The sequence below is a fragment of the Taudactylus pleione genome, unplaced genomic scaffold (genome assembly GCF_031769625.1).
Source record: "Taudactylus pleione unplaced genomic scaffold, aTauple2 ptg000985l, whole genome shotgun sequence".
Lineage (NCBI taxonomy): Eukaryota > Metazoa > Chordata > Amphibia > Anura > Myobatrachidae > Taudactylus > Taudactylus pleione.
In genome coordinates, this window is record NW_028285386.1 from 423095 (window position 1) to 440019 (window position 16925).

Genomic DNA, 16925 nt, shown 5'->3' on the forward strand with positions numbered 1-16925 from the left:
AAGGGGGATCTGTCCTAAGAGGGCAGAGGGGGGTCTGCACTGAGAGGGCAAAGGGGGGGCTGTGCTGAGAGGGCAGAGGGGGGGGCTGTGCTGAGAGGGCAGAGGGGGGGCTGTGCTGAGAGGGCAGAGGGAGGGGCTGTGCTGAGAGGGCTGTGGGAGGCCTGTGCTGAGAGGGCTGTGGGAGGCCTGTGCTGTGAGGGCTGTGGGAGGCCTGTGCTGTGAGGGCAGCGGGACGGCAGTGCTGAGAGGGCAGAGGGGGGATCTGTGCTGTGAGAGCAGAGGGGGGATCTGTGCTGTAAGGGCAGAGGGGGGATCTGTGCTGTGAGGGGAGAGGGTGTCTGTGCTGTGAGGGGAGAGGGGGGTCTGTGCTGTGAGGGGAGAGGGAGCCTGTGCTGTGAGTGGAGAGGGGTCTGTGCTGTGAGGTGAGGGGTTATGCGCTGTGAGGTGAGGGGTTCTGCACTGTGAGGTGAGGGGTTCTGTGCTGAGAGGTGTCTGTGCTGTGAGGAGAAAGGGTTCTGTGCTGAGAGGTGTCTGTGCTGTGAGTAGAGAGGGGTGCTGTGCTGTGAGGGAGAGGGTGATCTGTGCTGTGACGAGAGGGGTCTGTGCTGTGAGGGAGAGGGTGGTCTGCTGTGAGGGAAGAGGGATGTTGTGCTGTGAGGAGAGAGGGGTGCTATGCTGAGAGTGGTCTGTGCTGTGAGGGAGAGGGTGATCTGTGCTGTGAGGAGAGAGGGGTCTGTGCTGTGAGGGAGATGGTGGTCTACTGTGAGGGGAGAGGGGTGCTGTGCTGTGAGGGAGAGGGTGATCTGTGCTGTGACGAGAGGGGTCTGTGCTGTGAGGGAGAGGGTGGTCTGCTGTGAGGGAAGAGGGATGTTGTGCTGTGAGGAGAGAGGGGTCTATGCTGTGAGGAGAGAGGGGTGCTATGCTGAGAGTGGTCTGTGCTGTGAGGGAGAGGGTGATCTGTGCTGTGAGGAGAGAGGGGTCTGTGCTGTGAGGGAGAGGGTGGTCTGCTGTGAGGGGAGAGGGGTACTGTGAAGATAAAGGGGTCTGTCTTGTGAGGTGAGGGGTTCTGTGCTGAGAGGGGTCTGTGCTGTAAGGGAGAGGGTGATCTGGGCTGTGACGAGAGAGGGGTCTGTGCTGTGAGGGAGAGGGTGGTCTGCTGTGAGGGGAGAGGGGTGCTGTGCTGTGAGGAGAGAGGGGTCTATGCTGTGAGGAGAGAGGGGTGCTATGCTGAGAGGGGTCTGTGCTGTGAGGGAGAGGGTGATCTGTGCTATGAGGAGAGAGGGGTCTGTGCTGTGAGGGGAGAGGGGTACTGTGAAGGTAAAGGAGTCTGTCTTGTGAGGAGAGAGGATTTCTGTGCTGTGAGGGGAAAGGGGTCAGCAGCATGAATTAGGAATTAAAGTATAGTGCTATGGAATGATTGAGGGAGGGGGGGCCCTGAACCAAGATCTTGCTTAGGGCCCCATGAGGTCTAAATCTGGCTCTGTTCACCACTGTCACTCCATGGCACTATACCTCACCCACTGTAATACCCCTTTATTGGCCACTGCTCCCTGTCACCATACCTCATCTACTGTAATACCACATCACTCACAATCGCTCCCTGTCACCATACTTCATTCACTGTAATACCTCCTTACTCGCCACTGCTCCCTGTCACCCTACCTCAACCACTGTAATATCCCACACTATCCACTGCTTGCTGTCCACCATACCTCACCCAGGGAGAGATGTATAAAGGGGCGGATAACGTCCTTTAAATGCCTGGACCTGCTTCACCTATTTTACCCGGTAAAGCAGGTCCAGACACCGCCTGCATGTACCATCTCCTCGTTTGCCAAAGATATAGAGTGATAAATCACCTGGCTGGCAATTTGTACATTCTCTCTTTTGGCTTCTCTGATCTGCACATGAGATGGCCAGAATGAGATGGCCAGAAACTGACCTGCACATGAGCCTGCACATTAGATGGCCAGAAACTCCCAGAGGCACCCGCAGCTAATAGAAAACCAAAAAACTTTTTCCTTTTTTGCCTGTACAACTGATGGCTGTCAGAACCGGCAACCAGGAAGAGTGCTGTGAGGTGCGGCAACAACAGCTGCAGCTGTCGAAATTTATAGCTGCAGTTGCCGGAACGTTCAGTGCCACTGACCATTCACGTATTGCCAACCCACTTCGGCGCCCTATCTAGGGATAGCGGTGCCGATATAGACTGAGGTGCATAGCTCATTTCCTTGCATTACAACTTGCAGTGAAACGGTAACTGTAGCACTTATCGTATGCAGTTATCGTTTTTCCCCCTAGTGCCCCTTCATACATCTTCCCCCAATGTACTACGCTCCCAAACAAAAAATGTGTGGACAAACAGAATGCTGACCACCACCACATAAATGACCCTAAGGATGACAGGTAAACACAATTTCTTAATTTATTTTTTTCTGAATTTCTCAATAAGAAACATTTTCCCTTAGGGTTGCCTTGAAAAAATGCTGATACTCTAGGGCACCGTGATTCAAAATAGTTTTTGGAACCACTGAGTTAATAACTTCCTTGTGGAGAAAAGTGGGCAATGCGCACCCATAATAAAAAGTAAAGTCCAGCCAGGCCCAGACTTTCTGCTTTCACTAATAATAAAGAACTAAGGATCCTATTTTTCAAACACTAACTCCGTCATTCACACCAAAGAAAGGGTCATTTGAAATTTGCATTAAAGTCTTGGTGATAGATTTGTCAATTCGAAAGTGCTTCACTGGGACAGCCTCATTTGGGAAGTGGTGTTCTGACTAGCAATCATTGTTAAATAGCTCAGATAAATTGGTGCTTGTTAATTATCAGGGAAATACTCAATTAAACAATAAATGGGTTCACATGTGTATTGTTTAGTTTTGTTTTTTTATCAGCAATGGCAATAGTGTAAACATGTGCTGTTGTACATGCAATGCTTCAGCAGTTACTGTTTATGTCCAGATTCAACCAAAGAAATGATTCTGGTGGCCAGAGATAGATAATAGCTATATTACACTAGAGGATTAAAACCACAGTTACCTACTCTCCCAGAAAGTTGCTGGAGGCTCCTGAATTTTCAGGTAGTCTCCCGGACTCCCAAAAGAGTGTCCGGATCTCCCGCACTTTCTAGTGAAGTGGGCAGGATGTGGAGATAATTTCTGGGAACCGCGGCTCTCTATGGGGTGGGTCGTGACAGGGGCAGGGCCTAATGACATAGGAGCCCGGCCCCGCTTCCCGAAGTAGCCAGCTACATCTCCTCTACGGGCTTCTCCCAGAGAGGAGACTTAAAAAGTCAGCAAGTGTGGTTAAAACAATAACCCTGCCCCACAGTCCAAGTATATCCCCTTTTTTATCCTAAAGTTACTAATCCAGTAGTTCCCAAACTGGGTGCTGTGGCACCCGGGGGTGCTTGAGTTGGTGGTCCAGGACCAAATCAAATTATTTACTTTGGTAACCTATGGAGGTGTGTATAATTGTTACGCAAGAGTACCAGCGTATACAATTTTTGGATTGAAAGCACTTGAAAAGGGTAACATTCCTGATATGGAGTTATAATTGTGTGTATTATGTTAAATAGAGATCGTTCCAATTTTCTGATGTTAACTTTATTTAACTTCAAGTTCAATTACAGTATGTAGATATAACTTTCTTTGATTATTTAATAAAGGAGTATTTATTGAACGGTTGAGAGCATCTGCATTAACTGGTGGATGTGGAACATCACTCCTAAATTACTTTTTTAGATTTATTTGCAAAAATGTTGTAATATGTCTAATTACTTTAAAAAACCTACATTAGGTGGATGTACTAATTTCCATTTGATTACTTTCTAAGGTCACAGAACCAGAGTGATATCATTAGAAACATACACAAGTATGAAAATCTGCAATTGCAAGAAACAGAATATGTTTTATTTATATGCTTGTAACTAGTTCTACACAGAGACACAGAGAGGTTATACAGTACAGAATGCGTCATCATGAAAACACAGAGGTTTCACTGTTATTCGATTGGTCTATTGCTTATCTTTTCCTTGTCGAAAGTTATAAGAAGAATCCTGTCCACTACGCCCTTGACCTTTTTCCTGACTCTGCCCCCCTTGTTGACTTCCACGACCTTGCTGCCCTCTGCTCTGACCCTGTTGACCTGAACTCTGGCTGTCTTGGCCACAGCTACTGCCTTGGCTTTGTTGGTCACTTCCTTGACCCTGTCCTGGTTTCTGGTATCCACCACCCTGTTGATCGCTGCCTTGACTCTGCCCTTGTTGGCATCCACTACCCTGCTGTCCAGTACCTTGGTCCTGGCCTTGTTTCTGAGATCCACTTCCCTGCTGTCCACTGCTTTGATCCTGCCCTTGTTGAGATCCACTGCCCTGCTGCCCTCGGCCTTGTTGCTGGTTTCCACTGCTTTGTTGCCCACTGGATTGATTATTACCCTGTCCCTGCTGATATCCGCTACCTTGTCCACTTCCGTGACTCTGTTTTCCACTGCTCTGACTCTGTTGGCCAGAGCTTTGGCTTTGCTGGCCACTTCCCTGACTCTGTTGTCCACTGCTCTGACTCTGTTGGCCAGAGCTTTGGCTTTGCTGGCCACTTCCCTGACTCTGTTGGCCACTTCCCTGACTCTGTTTTCCAGAGTTTTGGCTCTGCTGGCCACTGCTCTGACTCTGTTGTCCAGAGCTTTGGTTCTGCTGGCCACTGCTCTGACTTTGTTGTCCACGGCTCTGGCTTTGATCCTTGCCTTGTCTCCCATCATCCAATGCAGTCTGTAAAAATACATTGAAATTAACAACAATATAAAAATACAAATACAATAATAATGTATAACATATATTTGATTGTGGACCCAAAGTTAACACCATAACTGACAAACGTATTTCACCATTTGCTAATCCCTATGTACTGTAATATGAGCTGACAGCCAAGAGACACTACAATACTCCTATATACAAACACAATTAGTAATATGCCTCCTATTGCAATAGTATAGCATTTCCATTTTTCTTCTCATATGTCACATAAGAAACTTACCTCATTTTGTATATTTCCAGAAGGCTATAAAAAAACAAAAACAAAAAACAAAATTCAAGTTAGGGATTGCATTGGTTTGACGATGTGCCAGAGAGAGCATTGGTGCCTCCCCACCTCCATTTTTAAATAGGGACTTAAGACAGTGCACCTGAAAAAGAGCCATGGCTTCATGGGGAAGGGCCAGGGAAGAGACAGGGGAAGCCAGGAGATGCTGGGGATAAAAGAGGAAGCTTTAACTGAGAATGATAATAAACAGGAAAATTGATAGGCACAAACAGCGCCTCCTGCTCTGCGAGGCCCTGTGCCATGGCACAGGTCGCACTACCCTAGTTACGGCCCTGGCAGGATCCAACAAATATCCAGTGAACCTCTTCTTCCGCTAGGCATACCCAGTATGGTACAACAGCATGTTATATAGAGTATCTCACAAATATTGACGGGTGTAACTTCAGTGATCTTACAGAGATTATTAGCTGCAACTTTCCGCTTGGGGCAAGCCCAAATCACTGCCTATTAGTTAGGCAAAATGGATGCGTTTGAAAGAGTAGGGTAGATGAGCGAGAAAAGCTGACCTGAAACAATTTTATTTACCCTTTGTTATCTCTCCCTTAATGCATGATTATAAATAATGTACCTAACTTAATACATCTTAAGCTTGGCATCCACTATACAATTTTCTGTCAGATATCTGTCCAATCTGGCTGGTTGGTATGAAAACCTGGTAATGTATGGGAGCAAATGACAGTCAATCATATGGTTTTAAAGTGTTTAAACACTGAATAAAGGACAAAAAAAATTGTTCAAATTAGTTACATTTGTGTGTTTTAACCAATTTGTTTGAACAACCATTATTGGCTATTTTCCAGTGTTTGGGAACATATGGTCGGTTGTCATTTGCTCCCATACATTACCAGGTTTTCATTCCAACCTGTCAGATTGGACAGATATGTGACAGATAATTGTATATGTATATGTGGATGCCCAGCATTACATCTCATTTACCATATTTAAAGTTGATCAATGAATGCATCCCACCATGTGTGTGTCATATAACTTTACTATCTTACCTTCTTAGAGGGGTTTGGTGCTAAAAGTAAAAAAGGATATGTGTTAGGAAAGTTTGATGGAAATACCTGACACACAATGATTTGTGTCTAGTTATTAATCCAATGATCCTACCTCCTTCCATGGCTGCGGGTGGGGTTTATTGGTGCCTGAAAAGGACTAGTAAAGCAAAACCTGTGAATAAATCATATTATTCATATTAAAATTAGAATGTATCAGGAGTCAGATGTTAGGTAATAGCCAAGTTATTTTTTTTTTCTTTTCAGTGGAAACTACGATCTAATATATCAGAATTAAACATAGACATTTCCTATGGGATTATACATATCAGTAATACCTTTTAGACATGAAAAGTTTTTATGTCCTCATGTCTTACAATACTTTGGGCTCTATTTATTAACATTATTTTTACTAAAATAAAGTGAAAAGGGGTGTTTTCACACCCTTTTCACATTATTTTAGTATCACCTATAGTTATTACAGGGCAATTGGAGAAGAATTAGTAAAATTCTACTCTAACCCCTAAGTATCACTTATTTTTAGTAAAGCAGATCACATTTCCCATAATTGTAATGGGAAATGTGATCCGACCAGAGTTACTAAAAATAAATTGTAAAAAAATACCGGGGGAAGCCCTGTGATAATAACGCCACCTGGAGGTGGCGTTATCCAGGGTCTCCCCCGGTTACCGGGCTCCCACTCTGCTCTAACGGGGAGAGCAGAGGCGGGAGCCGGTACCAGTAATCAGCTATGTGGTCTAAACAGACCGCAAGCTGATTGCTGTAAAAAAAGAAAAAAAAAGTGAAACATGTTTTTTTTACTTACCTGAATCCAGGGACCGATGATCGGGCTTCCGGTGATGGCTCCTCTCCGGTCAGCTGGTCTCCCATAGTGCACTGCGGCCCGGTCATCAGGTGATCGGGTCCCAGTGCAGTATGGGAGATCACCTGATCGGGAAGCCCGGAGAAGATCACCGGAGGCCAGGAGGATGCAGGTAAGTGTAATGAAGGGAGGGGGGGTTGCGGGGGTTTGCGATCGCAGGGGGTGGGGCTTAGCGTCGGTGGGGGTAGCAGCGACGGTGGGTCAGCGCATGCGCGGGGTCTTAGTCGCGGTATTTTTTCCAAAAATACCACGACTAGAGTGCGGATGGGATCCGCAGGGACAGAGCTTTATCACAAGCTCTGTCCCTGCAAGGGATTTATAGTAAATCCCTGTGATATTGCCTGAATTCGCAATGCGAATTCACTCGGTAATATCACACTACAATCAGCATTCAATATGCGGATTGTAGTAAATAGAGCCCTTTGTCATGAACCTTTGTACACGCTCCATGCTTTGTACAGCGCTACAGGAAACATTGGCACCATATCATAGAGATCTTGAATTGAAATATCAGATCAGTACAATGTCGGCTCAGCTGATGGTTGTTCAAAATGATTTTATTCTTATTTATGAACTATTATTTATTAATATTCATTTATATACTGTTCTAGTAAGTTTAGTTGCATACCGTGTGCAGTTATCTACTTTAATCAAGAAATTACAATATAAAAGGATGGTACCTTGAAAAGTTTACTATGTAAATAATTATTGTAGGGTTCTTGAGGTAAAATCTTTAATACTTTATTTGTTATTTATTTTCAACTCAAAGATACTTTACCCTCTAGATGACGTAGTAACACTCTTTATTTGACTAAAATATATATAATCCAGTTTTCCCAGAGAAAACATTTATTTATTTTGCGTTTTAAAGTCAGAAGAGCTCATTTAGGGACGTATTCATCATCACTTAATTTTCACAAAAGCAGGGGAAAAAGCACATTTTCACCTGCAATTGTGAAAACTAAGTATTCGGGCCATTTATTAAGAAGGTGAAGCAGGAGATATCACAGATATCTCCTACTTACCTCCCTCTGGTGGAATGGCCCGCTGTCCCCATACACTAGTATCTCAGATATCTCCTACTTACCTTCTGTTTGCGGAATGGCCCGCTGTCCCCATACACTAGTATCACAGATATCTCCTACTTACCTTCTGTTTGCGGAATGGCCCACTGTCCCCATACACTAGTATGGGGACAGAATTCATCAAGCTCCGAAAATATTATATTTTCGGTGCTTGACTGCGGGAGCATTCGCCATCTTCAGATGGCGAATGCCCCCATTTGTATATCGCTACCCGCTCTTCCCTATGGGAAGAGGGTCCGGGTTGTGAGAAGGGATCCTTTTAGATCCCTCCACCCCTGTTCAGTGCCGGACGCCAGACGCCGGGGCTCTTGTGCGCATGCGTGACCTGTAGGTCACGCATGTGCACCACCGTCACTGTTCCGACAGTGATGAAAAGGAGCAGTGAAGCTGCTCGCGGGGGCAGCTGATTTCACATCGGACCCTGATAATTAACATCATGAATAGGCCCCTTATTAATATTCCATTTAGATTTATAACCAACCAACAGGCAATTAGCTTGGTTTAGTGCTAGTTTTGCACCTATAAGCAATGTTAGTAGTACACATGCTCAGAAAACACTGCAAAGTACCAGCGTAAGATCGGCAGTAACTTAAAAAAAAATGTTGGTTTTGATTATCCGCGTTCTCTGTCACCCTCCTCTCATTCCTCTTATATCTCTTGTGTATACCTGGGCCATAATTAGAGGAGGGTGAGCTGTGCCGCTACCCAGGGTGCAGGGACTACGTGTCGACACCATCACTGCCCCATGTCACCTGTATTTGGCATACAGGGTCTCTGCATCCTTAGGACGCTTCAAGTGCTCAGCTGTTCCCTGGACCCAGCGGCAAGGCATAATAGGACCTCCTGCACGCTCTGCTTCTTAGGAAGCTCTGCTACTCCCTGGTCCAGACAGGGAGCAGCCAGGAGCATCCTTAGGATGCTCTAGGGCAGTGGTGTCAAACTCAGGCCATCCAGCTGCAGTGAAACTACACATACCAGGATGCACTACTACAATTTTGCTATTAGGGCATTTTAAACCTGTGGCAGTGCATGCTGGAATATGTAGTCCTACAGCAGCTGGATGCCACGACTTTGATACCCCTACTCTAGGGGCATTCAACTTCTCCTTGGTCCCAGTGCATTTTCGCCATGTTACAGTCCTGGTGTCCACCCACATGCACTATCGATTATCGAGTATACATCAAAATTAACATCATACCTGCAGCGAGTCTGTGTGCATGTGTATGTGTGTATGTGTGTTGTATTACAGTTTAACTTGACTTTAGCCTTTCCTCTTTTAAGATCTCCTCTTCCTGATTTGGCAACGACACTGTTAAAATTAGGTTCAAAGAACTTTCCTTAGACTGTTTTTATGATGTCTTATGTTATAATTGGCCTAATTATATATCTTGAAATTGATCTAAATCCAGCTATACAAAGTCAAGAACAGTACATCTGACACAACAGAATCCTCTACTAATTAACTGGGCGTCTGGCTTCTGCTGTCATTATATACTTTTTCTAATAATTTATGCTTCATTTATGTCATCATTAATATCAGCTTAGATGTAGTCCGCTCCTTGTCAGTGTGTGCTAATTAGAATTTACAAGCTACCATTCTCCAATTTTATTAGCTTGAGCTCTGTTTATGCAAAATAATTCAGTAATAATTTCTTACTTGCAAAATTGTTTTTCATCCCTGACAATACATGTGAATGTCACACTCGGGGAGGGTTTACATTTTGTATACTTTTATATGTTTGTAACATCTTTTATAGCTCTATAAATAAAACAGGTTCAAGTAATAAGAAAAATATAAAACAATATATAGCCATATAGTACACTATTATAATAACATACATGACAAAATATCAGCACATGAGACCATATTTTATCATATACTTAATTACACCCGATAATTTTTCACAGGTGAAAACGGGAGGTAGCCGTTATTCAATTAGGCTCCCTTTTTTACCCAATACCCCCTGAATTCCCCATGAGATAACACTCCTAAAGTAAAAAAATGCTTTCAAATGTGATCATACAGTATATTGTGACTGTCATTGTTTGCAGTTAGGAACCGCTCTATTAGCAGGGTGAAGTTTTTGATTGAGAAACTGATATTTTGTTTATCAAAATGGTGGTGATGGTAAAGGGTACTGAATACTGTGACCTCTTTTATCTGAAAACAGGAACCTCTTGTGTCATTGCTGGTAATTTATACCACTACTCCCTGGAACTTGTATCATCAGACTATAGTCCATTCCAGCTACTTAATAGGCCTGGGAGAAACTTACCTGGCCCTAGAACCTACAGCAGTTTTTGTGAATACGGCAGCCTTTGCTCATTAAAAAGCACTATATACAGGCCAACAGGGGGACAGGGGAAATCCCCAGGGCCCCGCTTTCTCCATTAGGGGGTCAAGACTGTGCATTGCTGCTCTTCTATAGAAACAACACCAAGGTTTGCACTCCTGCCAATCACAGTGGCCAGTCAAAACACAACCCTGTCCCCTCCTCTTATTGGCTGGGCCCCTTAACATAACAAACACAGTTCCTGCTAGTGAGGAATGGCATTGTAGATCTGCTTTCATTCAGTAACCTACAATTAAGTCATCACAGTGGTAATAGCTTAGTTTTTATTTTTTATTTTTACAGTGACATGTATTTACTCTTTAATAGTCCTGATACGGTTCTCATTAAGATTTAGAAACTGGACAGTTAGTACTGGGGACCCCTATGTCATGTACAGTACATTATTGTGGTATATACAGTATAGACAGGATTACTTTTGTGTGCTTAATTATTATACATATGTTACATTATTCTGTATTCCTAAGACTACAATTTATTCACTAGAGTGCATTGCAATCATCACAGTCTGGTACATTATCATTCATGCACTATCAGTATTTATTATCTAACTAAATATATATATATATATATATATATATATATTTAAATTAATGTTTATAAAGGGGACCAAACCATGCACTCCTTAGCCTCTATGGTGGCTGGCTGCACCCCTCACTCATGGGTTCCTAACACTGCATCCTAAGTAACAGTGTTCTTCATGCTCCAGTCCAACACTGACTATATATATTAATTGCCTCACATTTGTATCCCAGTATTAATAGTACCGTCATATTGATACTTGTTGTGATGAACAAAAATGTAAATCTCATTAATCCCATTAATCCAATTCATAAAATACAAGTAATGGTAATGTTTCATGTAATTATTAAACAGAATTCAAAATAGTACAATCATTCATTGAATCTTAGAATTACAGAACAGCCTTCCATAGCAAAAAAAAGTGAATAATGCAATTTGAAAAGCAATCCAATCTGCAGCCTAACCTTGTGAACATGGCTAAAAACACTGTCAGCAGACTAAAAGAGCACATCCACTAGGCGACTGCCGAAGGACTGAACGATAACGATGTAGTTATCTTTCAGTCGTTCATTAAACTGTGCAGTGTCTATACTGAACGATCAGTTGTTCAGTGCAGGCACCCTCCCTCATCCCTGAACATGGCCATTCTGTCTTATCGGCAGATTGACCGGCATGTTCAGACGATGATAGATGTCAGAAACGACCAGCGGGAGTGCATCGCTGGTCGTTACCGACATTTTAGTGCACGATTAATGAGCAATTGAACGATAACGATATCATTATTGTTCAATCGCTCATTAATATCGCCTAGTGGATGTGCGCCTTAAGCCTCCGATACAAAGCAGAAAGCATCTAGTGATGGAAGAAGTTACATACAGTACCTTGCAGAAGTAGCAGCAGTAGACTCTGAGGTTTGAATGACCATTGCGCCTTATTTATACTGACAGAATAGGTGTTGTGTCATGTATCTAAGAGTATGGAATCCAGTCCAGCATAGGTGTGTCCTATAAGTGTTCACTGATATAAATATCATCTAGTGTGATTGTATGAAATTCATAAAAAATAATTGCTCAGCAAAGACGGAAATGAAACATTTAAGATAAACTGCTGGTTAATAACAGTCATTTCAACTCTGCAATAATTACTATGATTATGTCAAATTTGTGGGAGGGTTAATGCAATAAAGTAACATAACATTTTAATAGCATTGCAGAGCCAGATATAGGAATTCACTTCTCACAAACGTCATGAGATCAGAAGGCCTGATTCAGACCCGGTCACAAGCACTGAGCACTCGCAACCGGGTCGATGGTGACCTAGAGTGCATGCGCACGACGGAGCCGGCTCTGTCGTGCGCATGCACGAGACCCGGATAGCAACGGGCAAGCCGTCGCTCCGGGTCTCGCACCAAAGGGGGCGTGCTGTCGATGTTGAGTGACAGCACGCCCCCTTTGGTGGGCGGGCCGGGGGGGTGGCTGCCCAGACGGAGGCATTCCCATGAGAATGCCTACCATCTGGGGGCGGCCCCACTGACATCACAAGTGATGTCAGTGGGAGAGCTTTCGGCTCTGTTTGAGCTGAAAGCTCTCTGGGGCTTGCGGAAACGAGACCCTACCACAAGGGTCTCGTCGCAAGCCCGATGGTCGCGATGGTCTTGACCATCGTGACCATCTTCCTGACCGCTCGCTATAGCTGTGGGTGGTCACCCACAGCTATGTGACCGGCTCTGAATCAGGCCCAGAGTTCAGTAGATAAACTCATGCACTGTATAAATTATTTCCAACTATATTTGTTTTATATTTCCTTGCTAAATATATTATTCCTGGATATGTACATTGACATGCTATTTTGAAGGACATTACTAATAAGTCTATTTTAAATAATGTATTTTCAGAATAGACATTTTTGTTCCCATGTCTGTCATACAATTTGTTTGAGAGCTATTTATAATCCTGGCAATTATTTTAGCATCCATAAAAGCCATGGTACTGTATACACTCATATATAGCAGCAGAAAGTTGCCATCCACTTTTTACCCAACCATCACCCATACGCACTCTGCAACCTGTCAAAGGTGAATCCAAAATCCATATTGCATTCTGATGATCTCTACTAAAATTGAAATATCTGCATGGTAGCTGGAACTATGACTCTACATAAGGGTTTCCCAAACTCGGTCCTCAAAGCACTTTACATTCTAGGTTTTAACAATATCCATGCTTTAGCACAGATGGTTAAATCAAACTAACTGATGTACTATTTAAGTCACCTGTGCTGGACTGACAGAGTGCCCTGAGGCATTCAGCATATGCAAGTCAAAACTGAAAAATGTGGCCATTTGTATGTCTCCACCTCATAGGCACCGGAACAGGGGAGGGGGCGACTCTGTTCTCTATTCTGGCTCTATTAGAGCCGGAAGCTCTCTGGGGCTCACGACAGACGAGACCCTACCACAAGGGTCTCGTCGCAAGCCCCGATAGTCGCGATGGTCTTGACCATCGCGACCATCATCTTGGCCGCTCATTAAAGCTGTGGGTGGTAACCCACAGCCTATGGAGCGGCCAGGAGGCCGGCTCAGAAAATGGAAGCGACCGCCCTCATTCAGAGCGAGTGCTTGCATTTTGCGAGCGCCTCTGTATGAGGTCCAGAGCCTGTGCAGTGTACATAAGAAGTCTTGTCCAAGTTAATCTGCTGAGCTTGGACTACATCGAGCAGAGTTATGGTGCGCACACACTTGGCGATATTACTGAGCAATTGCATGATTATGACATTGTGATCGTGCAATCGCTCAGTAATCGTGCAGAAATCATGCACTATAATGTCAGAAACGACCAGCAATGCGCACTCCCGCTGGTCGTTTCCAACATTGTCCATCGCCTGAACATGCAGGCCAATCTGCCGACAACAACAGATTGGTCATGTTCAGGAATGATGGAGTGTGCCTGCACTGAACAACTGATCATTCAGTGTAGGCACTACAGGAGATCAGAAGCGATGGTACGATTACGATGTCGTATGTATGTATGCACCTTAAGATCATCCCGGTCTCAGGAAGTTGCTGAAGAAGAAAAAACCAGAAAGATGATTCCTGGTTTAGGTGGAAAGCCGAAGCACCTATCAGCTGGAATTTAGGAACTGTACAAAGAATAGCTCTATCGTCATGGAATACGAGAAAAGGCGGCTTGCAAGCCAAAGCCCCCAATTTGGAAGCATGTAGAGAGCCAACAGGGTCAGACTAAGATCCCACAGTGCTACTGGCAGATGAAACGGTGGTTGAATACACACCATGCCCTGTAAAAAGGTTATAATCTTTGGAAGAAGGGCTAAATGCCGCTGGAAAAAATTGACAGGGCTGAAATTTGTACTTTCAAAGAACAAAGCTTTAAACTGTTCTCCCAACCCCCTTGAAGGAAAGCCAAGAAATGAGAGATACGAAACTTGGAGGTATGGACCATTCTATGTTCACACCACAAGATGTAATAAATTTTTTGCACCCTAATTGTGGAATGAAACCTGTTTCCGAGCCTGCAACATAGTATGGACTACTGAGCGAGAAAAACCTTTAGCCCTCAAAAGCTTGGTCTTAAAAGTTAGGCCATTAAGCCAACGGAAGAAGGTCCTCATATAGAAACGGACCTTGTTGCAGCAGATCTGGTCACAGTAGAAGATGCCACCCAGGACCTACCAACATCTTGAGTATGTCAGCGTACCATGAACAGTGAGTCTAGAGCCACTAGGGTTACTGTTACCCATTAATACTTGATGCACTTGAATACCTGAGGCAACAATAGGATCGGAGAAAACATATACAACAAATGAAAATCCCATGGAACAGTCTTGGCATCCACTGTGTAAGCCAGTGGGTCTCTGAATCTCGCAGAAAACTGGGGTACCTTGAAGTTGTGTCAAGAGGCCATAAGATCAACCTGCGGAAGGCCCCACTTCTGAACCAACTGTTGGAAGATGTCCGGATGGAGAGACCACTCTCTTGGGAGAAACTTGGTTCTTTTGAGGAAGTCCGCTTCCCAATTGTCCACTACAAAAGCATCTGCCCAGGAAAGGATTCAGGCTTCCTCTGCCACTGCTGTTGTGCTCTTTGTTCCTCCCTGACAACTGACATACAGATATGTCCAGTTGCATCTTTGCTGCTTATGCAGCAAATTACACCATGTATAGCGTGAATCATGTGCCCGCGGATGCATACATGCACTGCCATGGTGCAAACGCAATGTGCAGCATGGCATACCATGGCACACACAGCTGCGGCAAATCGCATAGCATGATGCATGCACACGTTTACAGGGTGAGTGGCAAATATACAAGAGAACATATCTGTATGCCACCGGTGTTTTCCGACTGAATCCAAACCGGCTGGCCTGCCAGGACAGACTGTGCTCCTGAGAGAGCCAGAAAGATGGCTCGGAGCTCGAGCAAGTTGATTGGAAAAGTTGTCAGAGCCATGGCTATACCAAATGGTAGGGTTTGGAATTGATAGTGATCGGATCTGACTGTAAAAAGAAGGAGAGAATGATGACCTGCCCATATTAGAATGTGAAGATACACGTCCCTGATGTCCAGTGGGGCCAAAAATTTGTTGGCCTCTATGCCATGGATCACCGATCAGAGAGATTCCATTTGAAAATGATCCACCAACAATCTGATGTTCAAAGCATGAAGATTCAAGATGAGTACAATCCCAATTTCCATTCCAGTGACAGAACTGGAGTAATGACGCCCTCTGAGAGGAGGGAATTGATAGCCTGGTCTAATGCCACCCTCTTATCTGAATCCTGGGGAAGAGTGGCAAAAAAATGCTCTGCCGGTGGACCCCTGAGGTCAATGATGTAATCGCTGGAAATGATGCCCACCCAGGCATCTGAAGATGACTCCACCCAAATGTCTCTGAACTGGAGCAACCACCCTCCGAATGGCAAACAGACTGGGTGTGGAGAGATACCCCATCAGGCGCTATAATTGTCCTGAGCCTTGGCCCTGAGTGTCGGTTGGGACCAGAAGTCTGAGAAGAAGCGGCCTCTAGCAGACTCACCTCTAGTGGGTGGTCCACCCCGAAAGGAGGAGCGAAAAGCTAAGAGATGTGGACCCCGCTGTTTAGTGTTTAGGGCCAGCCACCTGAAAAAAGTGCATTTCCCACCTGTAGCCTGGGCGATAAGAGTATCCAGTTCAGTCCCAAAGAGAATGACCCCACTAAACGGAAGGGATTCCAGGGAGTATTTCGATTCTGAACTCGCATTCCAAGCACGAAGCCAAAGAGTCATCCGAGCCAAGACGGCTGTAGCTGAAACCCTGGAACCCACCTTAGCACCATCTTGCATGGTCTCACACACATATTCAGCTGCACCGCAAAACTGTTCCACCAGATCCAGTAGGGCATCTGTGGACAAATCACTGTGAAGTTCTCTGATGAGTTTGTCAGCCCAAGTCTCCATAAATCGAACCACCAATGCCGATGCCAGTGAAGGTCATATAATAACCACGGAGCCCATGAAAATGGACTTGAGACAATTTTTTATCTAGCGAATCCTTAAAGGATGCCAAATCCTGAACAGTAAGAGCTGTGTGTATAGCTAAACACGCCATCACCACGTCAACCTTGGGAGGCAATTCTCACTTGAACACATAGGGCCTGATTCATTACCGATCGCTATTGCGATTGCAGCTGTGATTACGCATGCAGGTCTGCTGTGAAAATATGCTAATGACTCCAATCGCAAAGCTATTATAGAGACACCCAAAGCCAGCATAGCATACCTTGCAATCCTGCGTAAACATCAGGAACATCGACTACCAGCGGCCCCTTATGCACAATTACAACAGGTCTGACCTTACTTGCTAATCTTGTCACACGCAGTGAGTACACAAGCTGCATATGCCGTCGCAGTGGCTAGTTTATGCAAGCCCAAGTAACGGCATTCAAATGGACAGGCACGTCTGCATTTCTCCGACCACTCCCCTGTCACCACCCCCAA

At 44.6% G+C, this 16925-nt stretch overlaps 1 protein-coding gene across 1 annotated transcript; it reads right to left on the bottom strand.

The window, feature by feature from the left end:
• Window positions 1-3929: 3929 nt before the first annotated feature.
• LOC148454538 (uncharacterized) lies at window positions 3930-16385 on the bottom strand. The gene is made up of 5 exons (XM_088460799.1): window positions 15986-16385; window positions 6213-6247; window positions 6101-6120; window positions 5034-5057; window positions 3930-4768 (listed from the first exon to the last, which is right to left on the bottom strand). Exons 1-5 carry the CDS (start codon window positions 16383-16385, stop codon window positions 4006-4008), a joined length of 1242 nt encoding a protein of 413 aa, XP_088316925.1. The 3' UTR covers window positions 3930-4005.
• Window positions 16386-16925: the final 540 nt, after the last annotated feature.